General features: G+C 38.2%; 1 protein-coding gene across 2 annotated transcripts in view; it reads right to left on the reverse strand.

Moving 5' to 3' along the window:
- glb1l2.S (galactosidase beta 1 like 2 S homeolog) overlaps positions 1 to 13,672 on the reverse strand; it is a 33,761-nt gene extending 20,089 nt beyond the window's left edge. The window contains exons 1-6 of one of the 2 annotated variants that reach the window (XR_005962756.1): positions 13,243 to 13,672; positions 4,493 to 4,693; positions 3,394 to 3,462; positions 2,853 to 2,948; positions 1,158 to 1,266; positions 970 to 1,062 (exon numbers count right to left, since the gene is read on the reverse strand). Coding sequence is in view for 1 of the 2 variants with exons in the window: in NM_001086835.1 (NP_001080304.1) it covers positions 970 to 1,062; positions 1,158 to 1,266; positions 2,853 to 2,948; positions 3,394 to 3,462; positions 4,493 to 4,693; positions 13,243 to 13,316 (642 nt within the window). In the remaining variant the exon portion in view is untranslated. The remainder of the gene's footprint in view (positions 1 to 969; positions 1,063 to 1,157; positions 1,267 to 2,852; positions 2,949 to 3,393; positions 3,463 to 4,492; positions 4,694 to 13,242) is intronic. The other variant, NM_001086835.1, reaches the window with a different exon arrangement.
- Positions 13,673 to 27,082: the final 13,410 nt, after the last annotated feature.

Genomic DNA, 27,082 nt, shown 5'->3' on the forward strand with positions numbered 1-27,082 from the left:
TTCTAATTGAATATTCTGTAGAAAGACAGAAAAACTGATAGATTAATGGATACACACTTACTTATTTCCTCCAAGATCTTCTCCTTCAGATTTCACCCACAGTTAACAACACCACCATTCAATCAACCTCACAGGCCTGCTGCCTAGGAATTTTCTTAGGCTCTTGTCTGTCTTTTTGACCACACATCCAAACACTTGCCAAATCTTGTCATATTCAGCTGTGCAACATTTCCTGAATATGACTGTATCTCAGTTCATATACGTCCAAAACACTTATCCCATGTCTTATTGTCTCCCACCTTAACTACTGCAACTTACTCCTTGCAGATGTTACAACAAGTCACATTTCACAACTCCACTCTGTTCTAAATGCTGCCAAAAACAATTTCAAACTACTAACACTCACATTCAAGACATTAAACAATGAAGCTCCTCCCTAAATCTCAAAATACACTTCTTCATGCAACATTCACTCTGCTTGTGACCTTCGCCTCTCTTCTCCTCTCATGACTTTAGTCAATTCCCATCTACAAGTCTTCTCTCGGGCTTCTGCCTTTCTCTGGGACTATCTGCCTCGAGCTGTCAAACTCCCTCCTTCCTTCCAAACTTTTAAATACTTCCTAAAGACCCATCATTTTAGGGAAGCGTAGTCAAGGTATCTTAATTAGATATATTATAAATCTATTTTAAGTGACAAATTTATTTCTATAACCCTTATCTGAATTGTACCCTAACCCTTTTGTTTGTAACCTCTTGCAAGTAGGGCCCTCTAATCTTATCATACTCTGTAAACCCTTGTTTATTATTTGTTGTTTTGTTCCCTGTTTGTTATAAAGTAAGGTAAAGCACTACGTAACTTGTCGGTACAATATATATATATATATATATATATATATATATATATATAACAATGATACAAAAAGAGGTAATTAAGGACTGAGAAAGATGTGCCCATTGTGTGGTACTTACATTCTTTATAAACTCCATGTAGTTTGCATCCTTGGCATATGAACCATACTCGTTTTCCACCTGAACTGCAATGATTGGTCCACCATTTGAATACTGAGGAGGTAACAGTAGATGTAAGTCTTTAGACACCTCAGCATAAACATATTCTTTATCTAGATCTTTCAGAAGATCTGTAGAAGTTACATTACCTGATACTTGGCTATCCTTGGGATGAGTTCATCTAAATAGGCCTCTGTTGCCTCAGTGAAACCTCTGTAGGTTGTGCGCAACTTCATATCTTTGTCACGGAGTAGCCAACTGAATAAGAAATGCAAAACTAAATCAGTGTTACACCAGTTTGCTTTAAAGGAGAACTAAAGCTTAACTAAAGATGTAGGCTAGAAATGATGTATATTATGTTTTGGGCTTCTGTTCCTGCCCAAGGCAACCACAGCCCTTTAGTGGTAAAGATCTGTGCCTCTGTAAATGCCCCAGTAGCTCCCCATCTTCTTTTCTGCAGATTCACTGCACATGCTCTGTGCTGCTGTCACTTACTGAGCTTAGGGACTGATTTAAGATATACATTACACATAGAATATAAATATCACAATATAAGGATGGTTAGTGATTAATACAGATAATTACTACATGGCAGCACAGAAACTAGTGTAACTAGCATCAGAATTTAAAAATCAGCCTTGTAGCATCAGCTTATATTACAGACAAACCTTATTTTCTGCTTGATAACTTGTGATGATCCCTAAGCTTAGTTTCTCAACAGCTGCTCAGAACCCACTGAGCATGTTAGTGCCGCAGACACTTTCCAAGATGGTGACCCCCTGTGACAAATTTGAACTCATGGATAATTGCTGCTATTGAGAAGCTGAAACTTTAGGCTAGTGCAATAAGTTCATTATATAAAATCTGGCATTTTCAGCCATATTCATTTTTAGGGTTTAGTTCTCCTTAAAAGAATGCCAAGTATAATGCAGCAGAAATAGCTTACTACAATTAAATGGGATTTTTCACCAACAATATAAGGAAATATCTTAGGGCAATATAAGGAAATCTTATCTAAGAGCACAATGAGATGCTATGTCCAGTGATTATTTGTAGGTAAAGCCAAGACAATATTCTGTTGTTTTTCAGGTTAGTTTGGTTTATGGAGTTTCTGTAATATTCTGCATGTTAAATAAAATGTGGTAGATCCGTTATATCAGTTGTAACCTATAGGTTATCTTTCATGCATGCAGTAGCAACACAGTAGCAAAAACCAGGAATCTCAGTAGTCTAATACCTTGGAATTTAAAATTGGTGGTAGCACACTGGTAAGTCTTTAACAAGTTCATAAAGTGGCAACCAGAATCTTACAGTACATTACTCAAGTGAACTTGAGATTTGGTAACTTCAAAATAGATGCCATAGGGCCTCTTGATGGAACTGTTTAAACAGCTACAATTTTTGGGTGCCATCTTGTGGTTGTAATCCTTCTGCCTTCAGGTCTCTCAATTTAAATGAAATCCAAATGTGTTTTCTAACACAAGTGTTGCTGGCACATGTAAGAGAGACACACTGTCATTTAAATGCACATTGAAATCACTTCCTTTTATCACTTTTAAATGTAAACTGTTTGACTGGTACAGGCACAGAAGTGTATGTCCAATTATATATATATATATATATATATATATATATATATATATATATATATATATATATATATAGATATATATAGATATATATAGATATATATAGATATATATAGATATATATAGATATATATAGATATAGATATATATATATAACTACACAACTACATAGTAATAAAATAATAAATAATAAAAGGCAAAAAAATTGTCTCAAACATTTCTGGGTACAGGATAACATGGATAGCAGTATCTTACCTAGGTAAACCTCCAAGGTCCCATTCTGCGCATATGTATGGACCAGGGCGCAATATAACCCATAATCCCATTTCACTCGCTATAGCTAAAAACTCGCTGAAAGGTAAACAGAATGATATAAAAGGGAAAGTTAGTACGGCCGTTTCAAATAAGCTTCAAAAAGATAAATCATGGAAAACTATTTCAGAAGTTGTTTCAAAAAACAAATGACAAATCATATTAATAGTTAATTTTAAACAAATCTAATGTTTTTTTGCTGTCTACAAATACAATTATATTGTAATATAAAATTATGGAATGAGTCCCCCAATACAGACATGCCTAGCCTGGGACAATTTAGCAAACTGTGCGTTCATTCTTGCTTACACATGTTGGCTCAATGTGCCATCTTTCCACAGCAATATATAGCAAATATATATATACACACACACACAGAGTTTTCCATATTCTAAATGGGACTTATTTCCTCCTGCTTTTCCTACCTGGTTTAACAAGCATTTTTACAAAAAACTATACTTCTAATAATTTTATTGAATATTACCTTATGTCGAGATCCTTACTGAAGTCAAATTTGCCTTTTCTTGGCTCATGCAAATTCCATGGCACATATCTAGGAACAAGAATGAAAGATTATAATGACAAATGCGGTTCTGTAATCAGTTATTGCTAAACTATTTTTTAAATCAATAACCGGAGAAAAAAATAAAAGAATCAGCTAACAACATGGGTGTAAAGGTGTGGGATCCATTATCCAGAAACCCGTTATCCAGAAAGCTCAGAATTACAGAAGGGCCATCTCCCATATACTCAATTTTATCAAAATAATCCAAATTTTTATGATTTCCCTTTTCTCTGTAATACTAAAACAGTAACTTGCACTTGATCCAAACAAAGATATGATTAATCCCTATTGGAAGTAAAACTAGCCTATTGGGTTTAATTAATGATTACATAATTTTCTAGTAGACTTAAGGTATAAAGACAGAAAGATCCGTTATCCGGAAAACCCCAGGTTCTGAGCATTCTGAATAACAGGTCCCATACCTGTATTAGCAAATCACTTTAGATATTAGCAGTTTACATGAGACATGTTTCTCCTTCAATGAAGAGTCCTAGTTTTACTCCAAAACTATTTTGAGATCAGGTGACAGATCCCATAATTACTTTCACCTAGAGATTCACATTCACTATTGCATAACTGCATATCTACAGGGGACCGCTTGCCTGCTCACCCAGATGTCATGCTGCAAGTAGGCCTGAAAGTAAGAATAAAGGTCCCCATAGACGCAAAGATTTCTCTTGCCGAAGCCCGATTTTAGCGAAGTCCGACCAATCCTTCGAAATTATCGTGCAGTTATTTTCATCATTTTATATCTAAAACCACCTTAGGAGATAGATTTTTGCAATACTATTCCCTTCTCAGTCCAGCGCCTTGCAAAAGGTTGTATGTCACATGTTTTCACAGGCTGTGGCCTGTGGGCAATGTTCTGAGTGTGACAGACATGGCAAAATAGTAGCACACATATTACTTTAGGTTACTTTACAGAAGTTGATTTCTAATGTGAGTGGGATTGATAACATCATGGTGATTAAGTGTGAGTTTGTTTTATGTTTATCAGTTCAAAGAGCATAATACATACGTGGTGAGGGTATTAATTCCACAGGCCTTCATCTTCTTCATACGGTCCCTCCAATATGGCATCGGTACTCTAAAATAATGCATAGAACCACCCAGAATTCTATAAGGTATACCATTTAACAAAAAGTGGGAATCTTCAGCCAACAAGCCACTGTTTGGTGAGAGCATCATAAAAGAGTTTTGATGTGATGGGAGAGATAATCTGCAGGAAAGAAAATAAATAATTACTGAGCCATTTAATTTCTCTTAAAGTCACCAGGAGTGGCTCTTTGCAGAGCACATTTCTTAGATAGCCCAGTAATAAAGTGTCACAAGCTTTGGGCATAATACCCAGGACATTTCAGTAATACAGGGCACTGGACTTTTGTACAGTATATTCCATGAGACAGGTTGCTAATGCAGTGCAGTGGATATCATCCATTGTCATCCTGTCACAATCACTCATATACACAAATTTCACAGTCAGCACCCTCACCTCCAAATTGCTATAATCCGATGCACGTCCAACAGTTTCCAGCTTCAATCCATTCAATCAGACCACATATAGTAATTGACGGCACCAGTCAGCAATTTATTATCTTAAAATACCTTTATTGGGACATACTGTAGGCTGTGACCCCAAACACCCGGCAATGTTTCAGACCACTCTCAGTCTTTTCTCAAGCTTGAGAAAAGACCGAGAGTGGTCTGAAACGTTGCCGGGTGTTTGGGGTCAGAGCCTATGTCCCAATAAAGGCATTTTAAGATAATAAATCGCTGACTGGTGCCGTCAATTACTATATACAATCACCCATATATACACACAGACATAAAAAAAATCACAGTTGGGTTAATTTAAGCAGTTAACCTGTCAATAAGCTTTGGACTATGTGAAAAACACAGGCAAACATTCGGAGAACATATACTGTATGTAGCTGTAACAAGTATTGCTCTTACCCCATTCATTAGAGATTTTTGCATCCAAACCCGCTCCTTGCACATGCCAAGCACCATTTTATCTGTCCTACCTCCTCAGCTGAATCATGCTCAAGTTTGCCTATTATGGCTGTGGAAACCTAAAGCTATTGCCACCTTGACTATTGTTATAGCCAACTGTAGATCAGATTTGTCATTTGCAAGTACAAGTCTTATTTAGGTACCCATTTTTGTAATTCAGTATTTGAGGCACTAAAAATTACTGGGATTGATTTGTCAGACAGAAGTAGGCAGAAATACAAAACTAAAATTTATATTTTAGGGTTTCGCAGGATAGATATTAAATTCTTATTTAGATTTTTTTGTCTTTGTATCCAAGAGCTAGTGGGACAATTTCTTTTTTTATTTTTTAGTAGATTTCAGAGATTTCATAGAAACTAATTCTAACAATTAAGATATGAACATTTATTTTTAACGTTTCATTTGATACATTTAGTTACATTTGTTATCTTTGTCCCTGCTCAGAAGAATCCCCAAGCTTCATTAAAGGCAGCTATTAGAATTGATACTATAGTTGCTAATTATCCACATATACTGCTAAAAGATGTATTCACTAAATGTAACAATTAAATGTAGAATATTGTAACAGTTCAGTATTAGTGATGGACAAAAAAATTTGCCAGGCGGGAATTTGCTCAGACTTTTCAAGTTTCGTCACCGGCGAAACTGTGGAGAAAATATGCCGGCAAAAAATTTGCTGCATCAAAAAAATTTGCCCGCACGTCAATATGCCCAAATGCATTTGGACAAAATTCGCAATTTTTTCAGCAAACCAAAATGGGACAAATTCTCCCATCACTATTCAGAATGCTTCAAAATCACTGTGCTGCCAGACTGAAACCCCAGAGACAGGATCATTCAACTTTAAACTTCAATTTTGGGAAAAATGGTAGAAAATAAAAGATGGAAAGCAAGTGAAAAAAGTATTTGTTTATGGTGAACAATCTGAAAACAACTTAACTGAAAAAAGTTTTTGGAAGGCGAACAACCCGTTTAATATAAGGCCACACTGCTGCCTTTTTGTGCTAGCAGGAATCACCAACTGTATAAAGGGAAAACTATACCCCTCAAACAATGTAGGTCTCTATAAAAATATATTGCATTAAACAGCTGATGTGTAAAAACCTGCTTCATGTAAATAAATAATTTTCATAGTAATATACTTTTTAGTAGTACGTGCCTTTGGGTAATCATAAATATTTTGAAAAATAAGGGACGCCCCCTGGGATCATACGATTCTTGGTGCAAACAAACAAACCATACATGTTAGGTCACATGCGCCAATTAACAAACATAGTTCAGTCTTTTGCTTCCACACTTCTTCCTGTTACAGTTAGAGTTGTAGTATTTCAGGTGATCTCTGAGGCCATCACAAAATGGTGGTTCAAGGCAAGACATGTAAAAGGGCAATATTTACTTAAATACATATTCCAGTTTGGTAAGATTCTTTAAAATGCCACTGAATTTGATATAAACTATCTGTTGCTCAAGTGTTCATTTTGGGAGTATAGTTTTCCTTTAACTGTTTAACAGCCAGGAATCCAATATCAATAATTTCCATTACACTGATCGTAGATGGCAAGCAAACAACTGTACAGTATAACATCATCCTTAACAAAGGACTTATTACAAGGCACTAGAAAAATAGTATCCCTAAAAAATGACTCACATTTTAATGGACAAGACCAACTACAATTCCTCTTACTTCTCCAATGGTCTATGAACACAAAGGTGATCTTGTTTGTGGTTAACTTAGTCAAAAATAACAAACAGCCAAAATGTATCCCTTATTTATCCTGTTAATTTTCTATGATAGAACTGGTACAAAATCCCCATAGGAAAAGGTTCAGCACTTAATGAAATTGGAATGGGGACATGAACAGTGTGATAACTACCAGGGGAGCAGGGACAGTCACTGCTGCATGTGTATCTGATAAGTGTGTGTCTGGAGGCAAGGGATGCAGGAGGCCTGGTTGCACATCCTGCACCAAGGCAGACCAGGGATCATTCTGTTACTGATTGTTAATAATAAATGTTGGTATCATCAAAAACAAATAAACATTAAAGGGATACTGTCATGGGAAAATGTTTTTTTTCCAAAACACATCAGTTAATAGTGCTACTCCAGCAGAATTCTACACTGAAATCCATTTTTCAAAAGAGCAAACCGATTTTGTTATATTCAGTTTTGAAATCTGACATGGGGCTAGACATATTGTCAACTTCCCAGTTGCCCCCAGTCTGTGCAGCAGTAATCTGTTAACTCAATGACAGCTTGAGAGGGGACAATTAGTTTAGTGACCCTTGTTGATAAAATTATACAGGTATGGGACCTGTTATCCAGAATGCTCTGGACCTGGGGTTTTCCGGATAACAGATCTTTCCGTAATTTGGGTCTTCATGCCTTAAGTCTACTAGAAATTCATTTAAACATTAAATAAACCCAATAGGCTGGTTTTGCTTCCAATAAGGATTAATTATATCTTAATTGAGATCAAGTACAAGCTACTGTTTTATTATTACAGAGAAAAAGGAAATAATTTTTAAAAAATTGGATTATTTGGATAAATGGAGTCTATGGGAGACAGCCATTTCGTAATTCAGAGCTTTCTGGATAGCGGATTTCCGGATAAGGGATCCTATACCTGTAGTAAAAACTGACTTGTTCGGCTTATCTAGAAGGTAATGTAATAAATAGTCATTTTTACTTGTCTATTATTTCATATCAGTCAATCAGCTGATAGCATTTATTGGTTAGCTGTTTGTAAATGATTGCTATGGGTTACTAGATGTAACCAAATATAAGATTTTGTATTACGACTCCAGTATACTAGAGTAGCCTTGTTTTGCCTAGCAAGAAATTAAACATAAATACAGGTATGGGATCCATTATCTGGAAACCCATTATGAAGAAAGCTCCAAATTACAGAAATGCTGTCTCCCATAGACCCCATTTTATCTAAATAATCAAAAATCTTTAAAATTATTTTAATTTTCTCTGGAATAATAAAACAGTACCTTGTACTTTATCCAAACTAAGATATAATTAATTATTTTTGGCATTTGGAAGCCTATAGGATTTATTTAATGTTTACATGATTTTCAGCATCAACAACAATCAGATTGTAGCCCTTGCCAGCCATCCCCTTGTGTATCTAGAAAGCAGTCCGGGCCCCATGTTTAGAAGAAATTGGCAACATGGGAGCAATTTTTGCTATAAAGAACAGATGTAGCATAGTGAAAAGGAGCTTTTGTAACAAGGCTAGGCAATGTATATGTTATTAACACCATAAAAACACCATATCTGCAATAAAAGTCTACTTTCCCATTCACTCCAATGCATTTTGGCAGGATTTGTCCTTTTCAGTCATCACTACACTCATAACTATACACAACACATAAACAAGCACGATAGTGTGCATATAACAGCTACACATTTACAGCACAAATACCGCAGGGAGGTGGTAGAAATGCTTAGAATTTAATGAGCACCAGATTAGGCCTTTTGGGACTGTTACCGTGGAAGCAGAATATGCGTGCTTGATCTGTACTTTGTACATCCCTGTCTTATAAGAAAAGCAAGATAAATCAGTTTAAATCATACTTTTGGAGCAGCATTATTTGCAATATATATATGTGTGTGTGTGAATGTCAGCTTTGATTATTGGTTGCATGTGGGTTGAGTAGAGTAGAAAGTAGAAAGTGCACATACCATGCAGAATGAAAAATGTAGATTGATGACACCACTTTTTTTAAAATAATCGTGAACCAGATTTTACATTATGCTGAAAGATATATTTTAACAAAGAATGGATGGAAACACAATTAAAGAAAAGACTGTTATACGGGGGGGGGGAAGAGATATTTGGTTTGAAGCATGTTTTGTATCACTGAGAAATTCTAGAGGGGAATGTATACTGTCATCTAATTATGCTGAGAAGTAAATCATATTCTGATCTGAATGTACTGTAACCTGGAATGTTACCGTGTCATTGGTAGAAAAATGGAAACCAATTATTACATTTAGCTGCCGTCAATTTTGTTTGACAATGCATTTAACAAGTTAGTCGCTGGCAACCACAGCAAGAGTCACTTCAAGATTTTGAGCAACAAATACACATAACACATTAACAACTGACTCAAAACACAATTCCCACATAGAAGGTCAATCCCAAGCATGAAAATAGGTGCCATGTGATGCACACCCACAAGCAGTATTATATGGAATATTAGAGGAGGATAATTATGAGACCTAAAGTTTAAATATTACAAAAACCCTATATACCTGTTTTCTGGACATTTGTGATATTGCTGCATGTAATCTAAGCTTTTAACTCCCCTTGGAGAAAGTACATCATAAACAGTACTTTAACTATATTATTAACGGCACAAGGCCAAGCAGTAAATGCTTACACTATATAGCATCATGGCCCTGACAGTGGCTCCACAGCATCAGCGATTATCTAGTTTAGTATAAAAGTAAAGAAAAGCATAGTATTGGTTTCTATGGGCATTGTTACCCAAGGGGTGGCACTTGCTCCCCTTAAAGGGGACCTGTCACCCAGACACAAAAATTTGTATAATAAAAGTTCTTTTCAAATTAAACATAAAATCCAATTTCTATTATTTATTAAAGCATTCATAAGCATTCATAAGCACATTTAAAAATCTCAGCTGTCAATCACAATCAAATATTGTCTGCACTCCCCACATTCCCCCGTTCTCTTTACCATTTAATTGTGTAACCAGGGCATGGGGATGGACATTGGGTCCCCCATTCTGGTGCACAAACAAGATTCTGAGATGATGCAAGGCTTTTTTTAATAACAGTGTCCACAAAATGTCTCCTGCCTGCTTGCTGTAATTATTAATTCCCAGACTGAAGGAAACACGGTTAAAATAATTTATATAGTGTAATTGAAGTTCATTTTGCTTGACTAATGTCATAGAATAAGATTTTGAATATTTTTTTTGGGTGACGGGTCCCCTTTAAAGGAGAACTTAAATCTATAAATAAATATTGCTAAAAATGCCTTATTTTAAATACTGAAATTATTGCACCAGCGTAAAGTTTCAAAGTTGCAGCTTCTCAATAGCAGCAATGATCCAGGACTTAAAACTTGTCACAGGGGGTCACCATCTTGGAAAGTGTCTGCAACACTTACATGCTAAGTGTACTCAGAGTAGCTGTTGAGAAGCTAAGCTTAGGTGTCATCGCAAATTATCAAGCAGAAAATGAGGTTGGCCTATAATATAAGCTTATGCTATAAGACTGATTATTACATTCTGACGCTGATTGTACTGATTTCTTGTGGTAATTATCTGTATTAATTTCTAATCCACCTTATATTATGACATTTATTTTCTTTGTTTACTGTATATTTGAAGTGGTCCCTAAGCTCAGTAAGTGACAGCAGCACAGAACATGTGCAGTCAATCAACAGAAAAGAAGATGGGGCGCTACTGGGCATCTTTGGAGGCACAGATGTTTACTGCTAAAGGGCTATGGTTGCCCTGGGCTGGTACAGAAGCCCAAAAAATAATGTGCAGAATTTCTAGCATACTTCTTTAGTTTAGCTTTAGTTCTCCTTTAATGCTTCCCCTAAAGCAGGGCATGGTCATGTTGAATGCATTATTGAAGGAAAAAACAAAAAGACGGGTACAGGGTGCAGATTTTAACTCCATTCCTACTCCTTATTCATCCCCAAACAAAGGCAATATTTGACCCTGATTGCTCCATAGCATCAGCAATTATCTAGTATGTTATAACAGTACAGAAAAGCATAGTATTGGTTTCTATGGGCATTGATACTCAAGGGGTGGCACTTGCGCCCCTTAAGGCTTCTCCTAAAGCAGGGCAAGGCCATGTTGCATGCACTATTGAAGGAAAACTAATAAAAAGGCAAGAATGGAGCTCTTATGCATTCCATCACAAGTGAATTCATGAGTTAACACAGGCCAGTATTTCCTGTAATTGGACTCAGTTTGCCACAGCAAGTGCAGAATACAGTTGTGTTTATGACAGGCAAACCTAATTGTCTGCTTGATGATTTGCGATGACCCCTAAACTTAGCTTCTCAACAGTTGCTCAAAGCAAATTGAGCATGTGCGTGTCACAGACACTCCTAACAAAATCTAAGATGGGAAACTCCTGTGACAACTTTGAAGGCCTGGATCATTACCACTATAAAGATGCTGAACAGGCTGGTTTAAAAAGATCAGGATTTTGGCATTTCCCAAAAGAGTGACAAAAGCTTACACTTGTTCTAACACTTGTTTGTTACCTGTTCCATGGGTTGAACCAGTAACCTATAAGCATCTTGAAAAGTAAATAGAAATTAATTTAATTTCTCATCCTAATTGAATGGGCCACCCATCTAATATGTTGGGTTCCCCTCTGGGACAGTGGTGCATGATATTATAGTCCCACTTGGGACATTTTTGTCGTGGGGTTCCCTAAAGCTAAAATTGCATACAGTATATAATAATCTACCTCTAACTGCTGAACTTTTTATTTCTTATCAAAGCAGTCACCACACCAATTTCTGGCCTCCTTTCTTCTGGTAAAACAGCTTCCAGCTATATTTTACACTAAAGTATTGCTCTAGGTATAGAGGGTTAAACGTTAAGTGTTGTTTATCCTAAAGTGGGAGTTTAGTTATATTCTGTAGCAGGAATGTACATTGAATGCATCAGAAAATTCTGTCTGTAGATATATGCTGGCCCATTATGAGCATGCAAATATGTATTTGTATCGCAAACAAAAATACATGCAAACTGCCATTTAGTCGCATGATTGCATCAATGATCTCTATTTGTCTGTAAGCAGTCATTTTCCATATTTGTGTGTCCTTATCCTTTATCATCCACTAATTTTAACAACGGCCATCCCCACAGACACCTGTTTATTCAAGCTTAAGTTGGAAGTCAACTTGCAAGTAAAGCCCACAATCAGGGTCGAACTGGGCCGGCAGGACACTAGGAAAAAAACAGATGGGACCTGCCGGCCCAGCCCTGATCCCTGAGCTTCGAATCATAGAAAGGCCATCTCGCATAGCTCCATTATAATTAAATAATAAAAAATTATTTCCTATTTCTCTGTAATAATAAAACAGTACCTTGTACTCGTTTCCATCTAAGATATAATTAATCTTTGTCGGTAGCAAAACCAACTGATTGGGTTTATTTAATGTTTACATGATTTTCTAGGAGACTTAATGTATGAAGATCCAAATTTACAGGAAAGATCCATTATCCTGAAAACCCCAGGTCCCGAGCATTCTGGATAACAGGTTCCATACCAATATGTGTGTGTGTGTGTGTGTGTGTGTGTGTGTGTATATATATATATATATATATATATATATATATATATATATATATATATATATAATTTACAAAAATGCTGTTGCACTCTAGGGACTATTTAAAGTAAAAAAAAAACTTTATTAGAATCGATGTTTCGACCCTCAATGGGGTCTTTATCAAGATAGAAAATAAGACAAAATAACAAATTTATAAACTCATAAATTCACTCCCCCCAGACAGGTGCTACCATCAGGTGTCAGTATATACACACACATATAATGAAAATTAGATGATTATATCAGTAGTATTAAATGGTTGGTAACTTAGTCAGACATTATAAAGACATATATAATATACATATACTCTCTCTCCCCTTGTGCAAATATTTACCCAATGGCATGAGCTTTCCTTAGAGAAATACACAAGGCTGTGTGGCCAGGTGTTAGCACATTTGCCACGGTAAGTTACCTGTACATTAGGAAGGCTGCAATAAACAGCAGGATCAGGACCATCATTCGCCGGCGCTGCAAGTCTCTCCTCATGTCTCCAGTTGTGCCTCACTCTCCTGAGTTCTCAGCTGGTGGCGGCTGCTGCAGCCGCTCTCAGATCCGTGGGCCGATTTGCAAGTTGCTAAGGCAACCCCAAGCTTTAGCATCAGCCTATTGCGCCGCTGCCTCAGCTCATGCCCAAAATGCTCATCGCAGAGATTTCATTCTGTGCCAAGTGAGTGAATGGAACAGCCGCAGGGAAAAAGTGCGACCTCATGACTCAGTCAATCATCTTGTGCATTACCGAGGCATGCCATCACGAGTTATTCTAACAAATAGTACAGGGCAAAGAGCACCCTTTCCCTACCATAGACTTCAGTTGAGTTGGGACGCGCAGTGTGACACAAACAAAACCTCCCGCAGAACCTGTTCAACGACCGACCTTCTAATTAGCAAACCATAATTGCTGTTCAGTAAATCTCAAGGGTTGTTAAGTCAATTGTCATCGTCTCTGCCAGTTTGTGGGAAGTAATGGGACACAAAGGCAGATATTAGTCAGTTGTCAAGCAAGGGACAGGCAACTATATAGCACAGTGACATTATTCACTATTACAAACATACATACGTACAGACATACAGACACATGCCATATTTCACATGTGCATGCCACACTTACACACTGGTACAGGTCCATACAGTACACATACACACACTTTGATTAATGGCAATGGACATGAAAGTTGTGTGTAATGTATATGTGCTGCATGAACCTCCATTTATTCTCCCCTCTAAACAAGGGTGCCAATCAGTTGAGTTAGTGGTGGGCACAAAAAAGGGTGCTGCAAGTTCAGAAACTCCCCTCAGGCGGCAGCAGCAGCCCACAGATTACCAGGGGCAGCAAACAGCAGCTCCATGTAATTTAAAGAGCTGAAATTCTGATTTTTTCATCAGAATTTTGGCTCTTGCACTCTCTGTACTAGCGATGCAGCCCCCTCCCTTGAACCACTACAGCACACAGAAAGGTAAGCAAAATATGTGGGAGGTGGTATCTGAAAGGCCACCTAGGGTGGCAATAAGCCTAAGAACACCCCTGGGCACAGCCCAGCTGACATGGCAAGGGTGAAAAGAGGCAAAAAATCTAACACAGTTGCTGATATAGTGGAGTTTTTAAAGGACAAGGAAAGTTAAACTAAAGAAGTAATTAGAAATGTTGTACATTATGTTTTGTGCTTCTGTACCAGCCCAAGGCAACCACAGCCCTTTAGCAGTAAAAATCTGTGTCTCCAAAGATGCCCCAGTAGCTCCCCATCTTCTTTTCTGCTGATTCACTGCACATGCTCTGTGCTGATGTCACTTACTGAGCTTAGGGACCCACTCACAGTATACAGTACACAAAGAATATAAATGTCACAATATAAGACTGATTAGCAATTAATACAGATAATTACAACATGACAGCACAGAAACCAGTGCAACTAGCATCAGAATTTAATAATCAGCCCTGTAGCATCAGCTTATATTACAGACCAACTTCATTTTCTGTTTGATAATTTGTGATGACCCCCTAAGTTTAGCTTCTCAACAGCCGCTCAGAGCCCACTGAGCATGTGAGTGTCACAGACACTTTCCAAGATGGTGACATCCTGTGAAAAGTTTGAAGTCCAGGATCATTGCTGCTATTGACAAGCTGAAACTTTAGGCTGGTGCAATAAGTTCACTATATAAAACATGGCATTTTTAGTCCTATTCATTTTTAGGGTTTCCTTCTCCTTTAACATATTGGGGCAGATTTACTAAAGGGTGAAGTGGCCGTTGCTAGGAAAAATTTGCCAGAAATCTCATCTGCAGGGTCATCGCCAATTTACTAACAGGCGTAGACAGCAATTCGCTAGTGAAAGAGACCGATGCTAGTGCAGTTTCACCCCCTATTGCCAGGCGAATTTTCGCTCACCATCTTAGTCCAGGCAAACTGAAAAGATAAAGCTACATCCTCTTATGTCAGTGACATCACATCCTGTTTGCCGGAAAGTCATAAAAGTTGTAAAAATGCTGGCGTTTTTTTTTTTCATTTTTTAAAGCAGAATTGCCCTCAAAAGTTCGAACTATTAAATATTTTCTTTCACAACCATTTGAGGGGCATGCCACATTTGTTTTAGGGTGGGCTCATGTCTAGGGCATTAGAGGATCTATTTTGTCTTTATTTTGCTTCCTTGGACACTTGCAATAAAAAGTGGCCACTTCAAGCATTTGCACCAACATCTCTAATAAGACATCTATAAGACAGAGCTATATGTACCCGCCCTATTTAAATTGACCTAAATGTAAGAGTACTGTAGTGAACTGTACAAAGAGAACTAACGAAGTTTCGCTAGGCAGAAATAAATGCTAGCAAAAGTTCGCTAGAAAATGATTGTGTTGACAACTAAATTAGTTAGAGGGATGGAAGACTTAAATTATGAGTGTAGACTTTCAAGGTTGGGGTTGTTTTCTCTGGAAAAAAGGCACTTGCGAGGGGACATGATTACACTTTACAAGTGCATTAGAGGACATTATAGACAAATAGCATACCCATTACCCATAAAGTGGATCACCGTACCAGAGGCCACCCCTTTAGACTAGAAGAAAAAACTTTCATTTGAAGCAACGTAGGGGGTTCTTCACAGTGAGGACAGTGAGGTTGTAGAATGCACTGCCGGGTGATGTTGTGATGGCTGATTCAGTTAATGCCTTTAAGAGTGGCTTGGATGATTTTTTGGACAGACATAATATCAAAGGCTATTGTGATACTGAACTCTATAGTTAGTATAGGTATATAGAATTTAATTAAAAGTAGGGAGGGGTGTGTGTATGGATGCTGGGTTTTCATTTGGAGGGGTTGAACTTGATGGACTTTGTCTTTTGTCAACCCAATTTAACTATGTAACTATGTAACTAACTATAACTATGTAACAAATTAATGCTAGTGAAACTTTGCCACCATTCTGCTACAGAGACGCAACTTCGCATTTTAGTGAATTAGCAAAGTGGTAACCAATTTACGTCTGGCGAAGTGGCGCGAAGTGTGGTGGCGCATTCGCTGGCAAAAATTCGCCCTTTATGGAATTTGACCCATAGTTTGAAATTTAATCCATCCCCCTTTTCCCAAAATAGTGGAATCTTGTAAGGGCCACTTAGCTAAAGATTCATTTTCTGACTGATGAAAAAGCAGGTTCTAAGAGAACAGGCAGAACAGGATAGACTGGTTTTGAGATAGAGGCTTAGATCACAAACAGGACTGGAAAGGTAGGAGCAGGCAAAACAGGCAGGGTAGGCAAGGCAGATACTACTGTAAATGAATACCAGGCTACAAGGCATTCAAGGCACAGTCCAGGCAAGGTACTCATCTTACCTTGCCCAGGTATCCCTAGCACAGACAGACTTGCCCCTAAGTAGAATAAATTCTAAAATACTACTTTGCTGCCCATGCAAGAGTCTAAAGCTAGCCATATACTAAAAGATCAACTCATGTATATGACCACATCAATGGAAAAGGGAAGATGAAGTCACTGGGGGGGGGGTTGCCAAATATTAGGCAACAAGAGTTCAAGAATAAAGCAAGAATTACCAAACAGGGAACCATCAATAATAACATTTACCCCAAATTCACACCAAATTGATGTCCTCAGTGTAAAACTCTTCTGGGTTCACACAGGCACCAAAAGAGGTGCATCCTAACACACCCCATACAGGTTCCTTTGCTGTATACTTCTATTTCCAGCTGTACCTCTTGCAAGCACACACAAAGGCACACATACAGGTAACAGTAAAAACATAGACACCGATACACATAAATGCATATAGTCAGAGATATTTAAAGGGGTTGCTCACCTTTGAGCTTACTTTTAGTATGATGTAGAAAGTGATATTCTGAGACACTTTGCAATTGGTTTTCATTTATTATTATTTGTGGTTCTTGAGTTATTTATCTTATTACTCAGCAGCTCTTCAATTTGCAATCTGGTAACTAGGGACCAAATTACCCTAGCAACCATTCAATGATTTGAATAAGAGACTGGAATATAAATAGGAGAGGACCTTACTAGAAAGATGAGAAATAAAAAGTAGCAATAACAATACATTTGTAGCCTTACAGAGCATTTGCTTTTTAGATGGGGTCAGCGACGCCCATTTGAAAGCTGCAAAGAGTCAGAAGAAAAAGGCAAATACTTATAAAACTATAGAAAATAAATAATGAAGACCAATTGACAAGTTGCTTAGAATTAGCCATTCTATACAGGTAACATACTAACAGTTAACTTAAAGGTGAACTATCCCTTTAAGTACTTTGCAAACAGGTGTAAGCATGTGCGTCCTAGTAGTAGATATAAATACATAAACATGCAGAAACACTTATTTAGACATAGGCAGACTTCATACACACTTGCACAAAACTACCTCAGTACTGCCTTACATATTAGTATACATACAGTATATGCTCCTGCACATAGGCTTTTATACAACAGGACATTTTTCAACCCCCCCACACACATGAAGACACAAACCCTGCCAGAAACAAGAGCCACAGGTTCATCATAGTATCATAGTATTTAGTCCTCTACCTACCCTACCAATGATTTAGAATTCACACAGTTCTGCCACTGTCTAACAGGCCTATAAACTTATTTTCAAGGTCGGGCGAAAAACTGCAAAAAAAAAATCCAAACTTCCAGTTTGCAACTTTTTTTCTAAAAAAAAAAATCTAATTTTTACAATGAATTAGGAAAATAGATTAATACATTGTAATTTTAATAATAAATTATTAGAGATTGACATTGATTTCTATTGAACAGCTTCTACTTGTTGAGTCTTTCTGTCGATTTTTTGTATTTTTTCTTTAACAAATACCAAGTATTCAAAGTTCAGAAGAATATTCTCTATGCATTCTTTACATGTGTTTTTTCACCACAGTTTTTCTCAAATTGTGAATAAAAACAAACTCAAATTTTGACTTGTGCTTGTATTTGTAAAGACAAATGCTTAACACCTGCAGTGCATGAATTGGAAAAAGTATATTACACAACCTTTCAAGTAAGTTCAAATGATTTTTTTATCTACTGCTTCAGGAGAAGGTTGTCAATTTACTGTTCAAAAAGTTACTTCTAAAATGTTTATGTTAAATGGTAGATTGCCAGTTAAAACAGTTGTGTACTAAATGCTTGCATAGTTTCCTATATATTCTACAGCATATCTATCTTCATTTTCATTCATCCCTGGCTGTTATTGTCTACATAAATCTCGTTTGTGACAGACCCATGTGTATGTGTATTACATCTCTGTAACTAAATTGCTCTATTTATTTTATCTGGGCACTCATTAACCTGTATAGTGATCCACCTACAAATTTAACTTTATTTAATTCAGTTTTAAAGAACTCTTTCCTGCTTCCTTCTATTACTCAATCAGTTTTATACAAATAAACACTATCACATTGTCATAGTTTCATGTAGCAATCTCTTATGTAGAACTGAACTAAAAGCTTTTGTTAAATTTATCACAGCAACTGCATTGCCCAGATCAGTTTACTACCTTGGCATAAAATCTGTTCACATTTCTTTTGCGTAAGAAAAAACAATCCTTCATTAAACAGTCCTTCACTAAACAGGCATCTGCATGCCTGGGTCGTGGGCATGAAATACACATCATATTTAAAATACTTAGAGGTTAAGTTGCAGGAGTTTTTTTACCCAATGGTAGTACACTCCTTAAGAGGATTTGGGATGACGCCTCTGTTGCTGGAGATGCCTTGGGAACATGGGCTTTTAGTTAAATATTTTTTATACTGAATAATTAAACATACATATTGCTGTTTCAACTAAATTGGCTCATATCTACTGTAAGTTCTTCTCCAATAGAACCTTTCCTCCAAAGTGCAGGGGAAATGCTAAAACTGCCAGGGGCAGAACAAGATTGTACCGGGCCCAATAAAGGAGGGCCCAGCGCACATAAGCACTGCTGCATGCTACCCCAGTGATCCCTATTCTTACTCACCAATGCCTCATCTTTCCTTCTATTTATTATTGATAATTGACACCCAGACATGCCCAGAGCACCACATTATACAATGCTGTGTCATTTACAGTTTTGCTGTTAATGCATGTACCCATATAAGCAGATAAACAAAAATGGGCCATGCGGCACTCAAGGGAATCCAAAGAGCCAATAATATAGAAGAAAACGCAACATTTATTGGTATAGTTTAAAAATATACATCTACATAGTCCCAATGAGTTTTGTGACCACTGAATCCATTTGCTGAGCTATTTACTTTGGTTATCGTTATCTTCCTTCTTTTTATGCCTGTACCCATGTTAATGCTTTATCTCTGTACTACCTGTTCTGTAAGCTAAGCATAATTAAAGAAAAATATATATCAGTATACCTTTTGTACATGGTCAACTTAAATTATGGTTTTAATACATTTTTGATGTATTCTTGCATAATGAAACAAATTAATATACATTAACTAAACATGATATGTGTAAATAAATTTGCAATTAAAAGTTGTTTCTGTCTCTTACAATTTCCCATCTCTCCTTTGCATAATTACTAATACGATTGTAACACTGTATTTATAGTCATCTCAGCCAAGATTCAAATTGCTACAATAGTTTGCATGTTCTTCGTTAACAGACAAAGCTGCAAAGAAGGAAAATTACAGAAGCCTGCAAGATATTTTGGGAACAAGTGTCTTAGTTGTAGGATCTTTTCTGTTACATTGTTTCTGTTGAAAATTAATTTGCAAATAACAAAATTGATCTTTTAATAATGATTATGTATTGGAAAGTTAAGTTAGTGACATTCTCATGAAAAACTTTGCCCTACCTGTCGTTTCCTCGTTATGAAATACTGCGATGGGTTAATGATTTCTGAAACAACATTACAATGATCATAAATCACAATCAATAACCTCTCCCCAACTTTGCAGCCTTTAAATGCAAATTGTACAAGGCCTGTGTGGCAAGTCTGGCTTATACTGCCAAATTGTTGTACAGGTATAGGACCTGTTATCCAGAATGCTTTGGACCTGGGGTTTTCTGGATAACGGCTCTTTCTGTAATTTGGATCATCTTACTTTAAATCTAATAGAAAATCAGGTAAACATTAAAAGCCCGGGTGTAGGGAGGCAAGATTTTCAGGACGGCATGCTGTCCAGCCGCAACCTACAGAGTGCTGAGGATGCGTAGATCTATAATCCCCAGCACTACAACGCAAGGTACTGTTCAATTACTATAGAGAAAAAGGAAATAATTTTTAGAAATTTGGATTATTTGGATGTAAACGAGTCTATGGGAGATTTCCATTAATTCAGTGTTTTCTTGATAATGGGTTTCTGGATAATGGATCCCATACCTGTACCAACTATCTTGTATTTGCTGGCAGTAGTCACTTAAAAATAAGTTGATAGTAGTAGTCTAGATCAGTGCTGTCCAATTTATATGGTACAGAGGGCCGATAATGGAAATCAGTGTTAGTCACTCCCTGTTTTAGACCACACCCACTTTAAACCACACCCATGTTACCGCAAGACCATGTCAGCATTAATAGCACACCAAAAAAACAGATGGTTGGTGCTCACTGCAGGGATCAGGACCGGAATTAGGGGTAGGCAGAGTAGGCAGCCGTCTAGGACGCCATCATTGAGGGGCGCACTTTTAATGGGGGTTTTTTTTCCCTTTTTTTCAAGCGTTTATTTAATCATTTGTTTCAGTAATCATGGTCACTCAGTCGGTTGGATCAGATTTATTTTTGGCTGCTGTTGGCACAGGTAAAGATTGGGAGCAATATGATGGCTGCTGGAGGGCTGTATGATGGATGGCTGCTGAGCTTGCTGGTACAGGTATGGGGGGGCAGTATGGTGGATGGCTGCTGGGCTTGCTGGTACAGGGGGCAGTAATATAAATGAAATTGTTGTACATTTTCTTGCTTTCTTTATTTAAAAACCATCATGGTAAGGAGGCAAACTACCTTTGCCCGGCACCGGCAGGGATATCACTCAGGGCAGGGGGACAGGGGGGAGAGTTGTAGGGGGCCCAGAGGGTAAGAGGGGCCCGGCCACGCGGCACTTTCTTGATTATCCGGGCCCCCCTGCTTTCTGAGAGCTGCTGACTTCGGGAAGGCGGGGCGGGAGCAGAAGGGGAGGTATATTCTGTCCATTACTTCCCCTTATTGGTCACTGAGTTTAAGTCCCGGTTGAGCTGCTCAGGGATTGGATAGCTGAGGTTTGAACTTCTCCTCCAGTTCAACCAATCACCATGCAGCTTTACCAGGACTTAAAATTCAGTGACCAATAAGGGTGGGCCACACTAATGAAGTGTAACATGGTAGGGCCCCCCTAAAGGTAACCCTTTGTGGTCCCTGTTGTGTGGTGGGACACTGGGCACCAATTTTCTTATAACGTGGGGTGGGGGACCTGGCCACCAATTTTTTCCCCATGTGGGGTCCAAGCCACCAATATTTTTTAATGGGGGGCCCTGACCACAAATGTTTTTTTTTAATGGAGGGGCCCTGACCACAAATGCTTTTTTCAATGGGGGGCCCTGACCACCAATATTTTTTTTTTAACATGTGGGAACCATAGCCAAAAATGTTTGTTTTTTTTAGTGTGTGGTGGGGGGTGGACCTGTGGGGTGGGTGGACCTGTAGGTGGGGCTTGTGGTGGCCGCAGCCCAGGGGGCCCAGAATTTTTTTTCGTATAGGGCCCTGTGATTTCTGATGGCGGCCCTGATATCACTCATATGTGAAAAAGTTAAGTCAGTCATATTAAGGCATACCCTTAAATCCATATGCCTCCTCCTCCCTTGTGTATAATACAGTATGCCAGCATATGATTAAACACCTTAGGGGCCCCTTACAACAATTTTTAAATGCTAAAAAACCCCCAGAACAAATACACATGTGTGAATTTGAGGTTTAAACAATGCAGGGGCCAGTTAATCTCTGTAGTGATTCCTTTTAAAGTTTACAAATGGTAAACAGACACAGCAGGCAGACTTTGATATGGAGGGCCACATAAGGGGGGCCCCGCGGGCCGCCAGTTGGACAGCCCTGGTCTAGATAATAAATATTGGGATCCACTGTGAAGGGTATGCCCTGATCCCCAGCCCCATGAGCTGCACCTTGAAGTTCAGGGTGTCTGGTAGAACATCAGGATCACCAAAGGTTGTTATAAATTAATAGTAACACCAAAACATTAGTTCATTGTTATATCTTAGTTGATAAGGCAAGATTCATGAGTTACTTTGGAGCAGCATTACTTATAAAAAAAAATCATCTGGCTAAGTCCAGCTATTGTTATTAATATGCATTTAGCACCTACAGATTTGTGAATAAAATACAGTGTTTGAAAATGTGGCTGCCTATTGTTATTCCAGGAGTAAACAACAAACTTCAGTAGGCAATTCTCAAAACTACTCATACCCAAACTGTAACCCAAATTTATTGAAAGCAGTAGAACTATCCTGAAAATGTGCACTAAAACTGCAAAATGAATAGAGATGGTGGTGAGAAACAATTGGTCTCTTTGAGTCCTGTTTGCCCTCAGGCTCATGCTAGTATCAGCAACTGGTTGTTCCAGATAATAACTGATTAAGGGACATGTAAGTTGTGAATTCCCTTGCCTAATAAACTGATTGTAGCTATTATATATAGCATAAATCCTAAATTGTGTAAGGCTCTCATATGGAACATTGCATTGTATAGCAATGTTATTTATGTTACATGTGATTTTTTTAGGCACTGTACTAGGAATGAACACTGCAGGATAACTATAATTTGTATTTATAACCTTGCTTTGAAACTAATATCTCTGATACGACTGCCACAGTTACTACTAAAATTGAAGAGATACAAGTGTTTTATCTCTCCTGCATCATTACGTGCAGAACCTGCGAGAAAGGACAACAGAAGCTGAACCTCACATAGGAACCTCACAGAAGGCACAGAATGCCAACATGTTGCTGCCAATATTGAAATATGGCTGAAAGATACCCTGGGTGCAGGTACATTCTCCCCATACTTTGCAGTAAAGAGAGTTCATGGTGTCCCACACTTACCACCACCTGAGCCCCTCCAAGATCACTAGTTCTCAAACTACTCAGTTTTAAAGACAGAGATGCCACACTTAAAGCAGGAGAACTTAAAGGGGACATACACTATGAAAATGCTAAAATGTCTTTATATCCTGTTTTTTTCCACTGCAATACAAACACAGTATGGCACCTTCACTGATAGCAATATGCTAAAACAGCCATGCTGTTTCCAGCTAAACTACGGGTCATAGACAGAGACTCTTCATTATTTTTCAAGAAACCTGAATTGGCCATTCAGTGTTGGAAACCCCAACAAAACTGTTGCAGTCCTTTTAGATCACCACAGAGACCCAGAGACGGAACTAGGTGGGGACGGGCCCTGGTGCAGGCCGTGCAGCCGGGCCCCGCCCCCACCCTCTTCCGTGCGCCACAGCAGCCGCTGCAGTTGGCGCGTGACTGCCGGGGGGCCCTGCGGGGGTGCGGGCCCTGGCCCAATTGCACCCCCTGCTCCCCTGGTAGTTACGCCACTGCAGAGACCCTATTTCTACATCCTATTCTCAAGTTCCTGCTAATTATCCCTCCCTCTCTGGAAAGGTATACTATCTTATTTGATATGCAGTAAACTTTGTGGAGTCAACTCTTCAAAACTGCTTATGAACTCCCTTTGCAAGACTGATCGACGGTACATTCAGGGGATTCAAAATCCAAGTTTTTCAGATTTTCTAAATAAAAAAAGTCAGACCAAACTAGAATACACAATTTGACCTTATTTGTTATTAAAAAAAAGCTCACTTTAATTGGTTCAGGTAAAAACTCTATAAAATCTAGCAAAAACCTGAATTGTATAGTTTTTTTTTGAGTTTTTTTCCAAATCGCAACAGAAACTTTAAAATAGCATAGGGACTTCTGCCATAGACTTATACACAACCTCGGCAGTCTGAGATGGTGGATTTTCGTACAAAATATAATACAAATATTTTGTACAGGTCATCCTACTGGTAGAAATTATTTAGTAGAAATTATATTTCTACATGGCAAATAATTTACTAGTAGCTGTAGTAAAGTATTAGAAAACAAACGAACCCAACAGTCATGATATGCATGCTGCTGATTCTGTGTAATTAAATCACTAATTGAGGAAAATAATAGCAGTATTAAAACAATAATAGCTTGTTTCAATAGGTATGATTCTGAACACAACTGTATGTCTCAACAACACAACCCAGTTTTAAGAGCTTAACCTTGATCCATTAATTTATATTTTCTCCCTTACAACCACCACTTGGCAGAGACTCCTTCTTTCCCTTTGAGGTAGAATTACTTTATTTAAAATTAATTTCCTCCCAAAATATTTGTACCTTTACCGAAGTTCCCCTGGTCCTATCCCTAAATCTCTTTTGCTAAAATTAATAATATTTATATATTATATATATATTTATAATATTTAGTATAAAGAAATGTATAATAAATGTTTATTTTCACAATAGTTCCTGCTGCCCGTTTTAAGCTGGCTGGCATCTATAAAAGCTATCTGGCAAACTGGGCAAATGTGCAATGCAACGATTGCCTTGGTAGGGCATGTCACTCATTGGTTCTACGTTCTGTCTGAGGCTGGCTGTCTAGCAAACTGGACAAGAGCACATTTTCTTGGAAGGACCTCTTACTTAAGGGTCCTACTTACTGCGGTCTGCAGAAGCTGGAGAGACACCATAGTCTTACCAGCAGCAATTTTTAAAATGCTTAATTTCTACACTGGGATGGCCTGCCTGCAGTGCTCTAAACTCATGCTGCGTGTTCTCTCATCACTATTCAACATAGAATAAATGTATTTCAACTTTTCCTTAAAGGGATACTGTCATGGGAAATCATGTTTTTTTTTCAAAACGCATCAGTTAATAGTGCCACTCCAGCAGACTTTTGCACTGAAATCCGTTATTCAAAGAGCAAACTGATTTTTTTTATATTTAATTTTGAAATCTGACATGGGGCTAGACATATTGTCAGTTGCCAGCTGCTCCCAGTCCTGTGACTTGTGCTCTTAAAAACTTCAGTCACTCTTTACTGTTGTACTGCAAGTTGGTGTGATATCACCCCTCCCCCCCCCAGCAGCCTAACAACAGAACAATGGGAAGGTAACCAGATAACAGCTTCCTTACACAAGATAACAGCTGCCTGGTAGATCTAAGAACAGCACTTAATAGTAAAAATCCAGGTCCCACTGAGACACATTGTTACATTGAGTAGGAGAAACAACAGTCTGCAGAAAGCAGTTCCATCCTAAAGTGCTGGCAGGCAAATTGACCTGAGGTGGCTGCCTACACACCAATATTACAACTAAATATAAATATATATTGTGGTAGAGTGACCAGGAAAGGAGGGAAAAGGTCACTCTAGCCTTTAATTTCTCCCCAGGGACGGAGGTAGGCTCCAGTGAGGGGGTTGTTAAACAGAGAATCCTTTCTCTGTTTAAAAACCTTAGTAGCCAGGTACTCCACTCTGCAGATCCAGTCCTTCCACAGGAAGGCTGTCATGTGGAACGGCTATTCAAAGTTAATTAGAATGTTGTGTCTCTCAGCAGGTAGGAGACCTGGCTGTGTGAGGAGCTGAGAGTGCGCCTGCTACTGCACGAAGCAGAGGGAGCCCGTGACAAGGTTGTGACTCTGACAGACAGAGCCGCTCCTGCCATGAGGCAAGGTGAGAACGTTGCCTCAGATGGCACGGAGCGGGCAGTTACCAGGGGTAAGAGCTGAATTTCTGTGCACTAGTGATGCAGGCCCCCCTTGACCCACTCTGACGTTAGAAGCACGGAGCATGAGGAGGGGCAGCATCGGGGCTGATGTCTCAGGTGGCAGCAGTCACTGAAACGCCCCTGCTGACAGAGAGTATTACTAAGAGAGTGAAGAAGTCAGGAGGCTGAACATTATCTGGGAGAAAGTCCTGTGAGTACAGGGGTGTGCCAATATTGCTTTGTTTGTGCTCGTCCACAAGGGGCCCAGTCTAGTTAGGTACTTCTTCAACTGTGTGAAGGTAGTTTCAGTGGGCAAAGTTTTTATTTAATGATCTATGTTTCTTTGCTACAATGGTCACCCCTGTGCTTGATTGACTGTGTTCATGAAAACTTGGGAAAAATAAACCTGTGCTGTGTTTCTTTGAAGAGCTGAGTGTCACTGTCCTATTGCTCCTTTGTCCTATGCTGCCTGACTACTATTGACTAATTCCCCAAAAGTATGTTTGCAACCAGCCAGCTTCCCACAATATGCTGTTCAACAGGTTTTAAAAACGGGTTTGATGCAAACATTCTTTTGTTTCACTATTTGACTGTTTAATATAAAAAAAAAACACAAAATCTAAACATGCATTATTTCTTATTTAAAATAATTGTTAAATATATGGTACACATGCCCTGTTCACTTAACTCACTGAACTATTAAGCTGGTTATGAGACTCCTTTAAGACAGCCAGAACTGCATGACCCCAGTGGCATACAGTACAACATAATGTTAAAAAAAAGGAAGATGTCTTTACTGTCTGAGGTGGAAAACTGAATGTGTAATTGAAAAAAACAAATTACATACAAGCATAGTTAGCATTATAACCTAGCTTTACAGTCAAGCCCCTACTGTATAAACAATGAAGGATCTGTGCAAAGGAGCTGATCTTGCAAAGCATAGCATCTGACATTTAATGCTACATACTACTGTCTACGGAATTTAAATTTTCATTTTCTGTACCCACAAAAATAATAATTCAGTT

This window comes from Xenopus laevis, chromosome 7S (genome assembly GCF_017654675.1).
Source record: "Xenopus laevis strain J_2021 chromosome 7S, Xenopus_laevis_v10.1, whole genome shotgun sequence".
NCBI lineage: Eukaryota > Metazoa > Chordata > Amphibia > Anura > Pipidae > Xenopus > Xenopus laevis.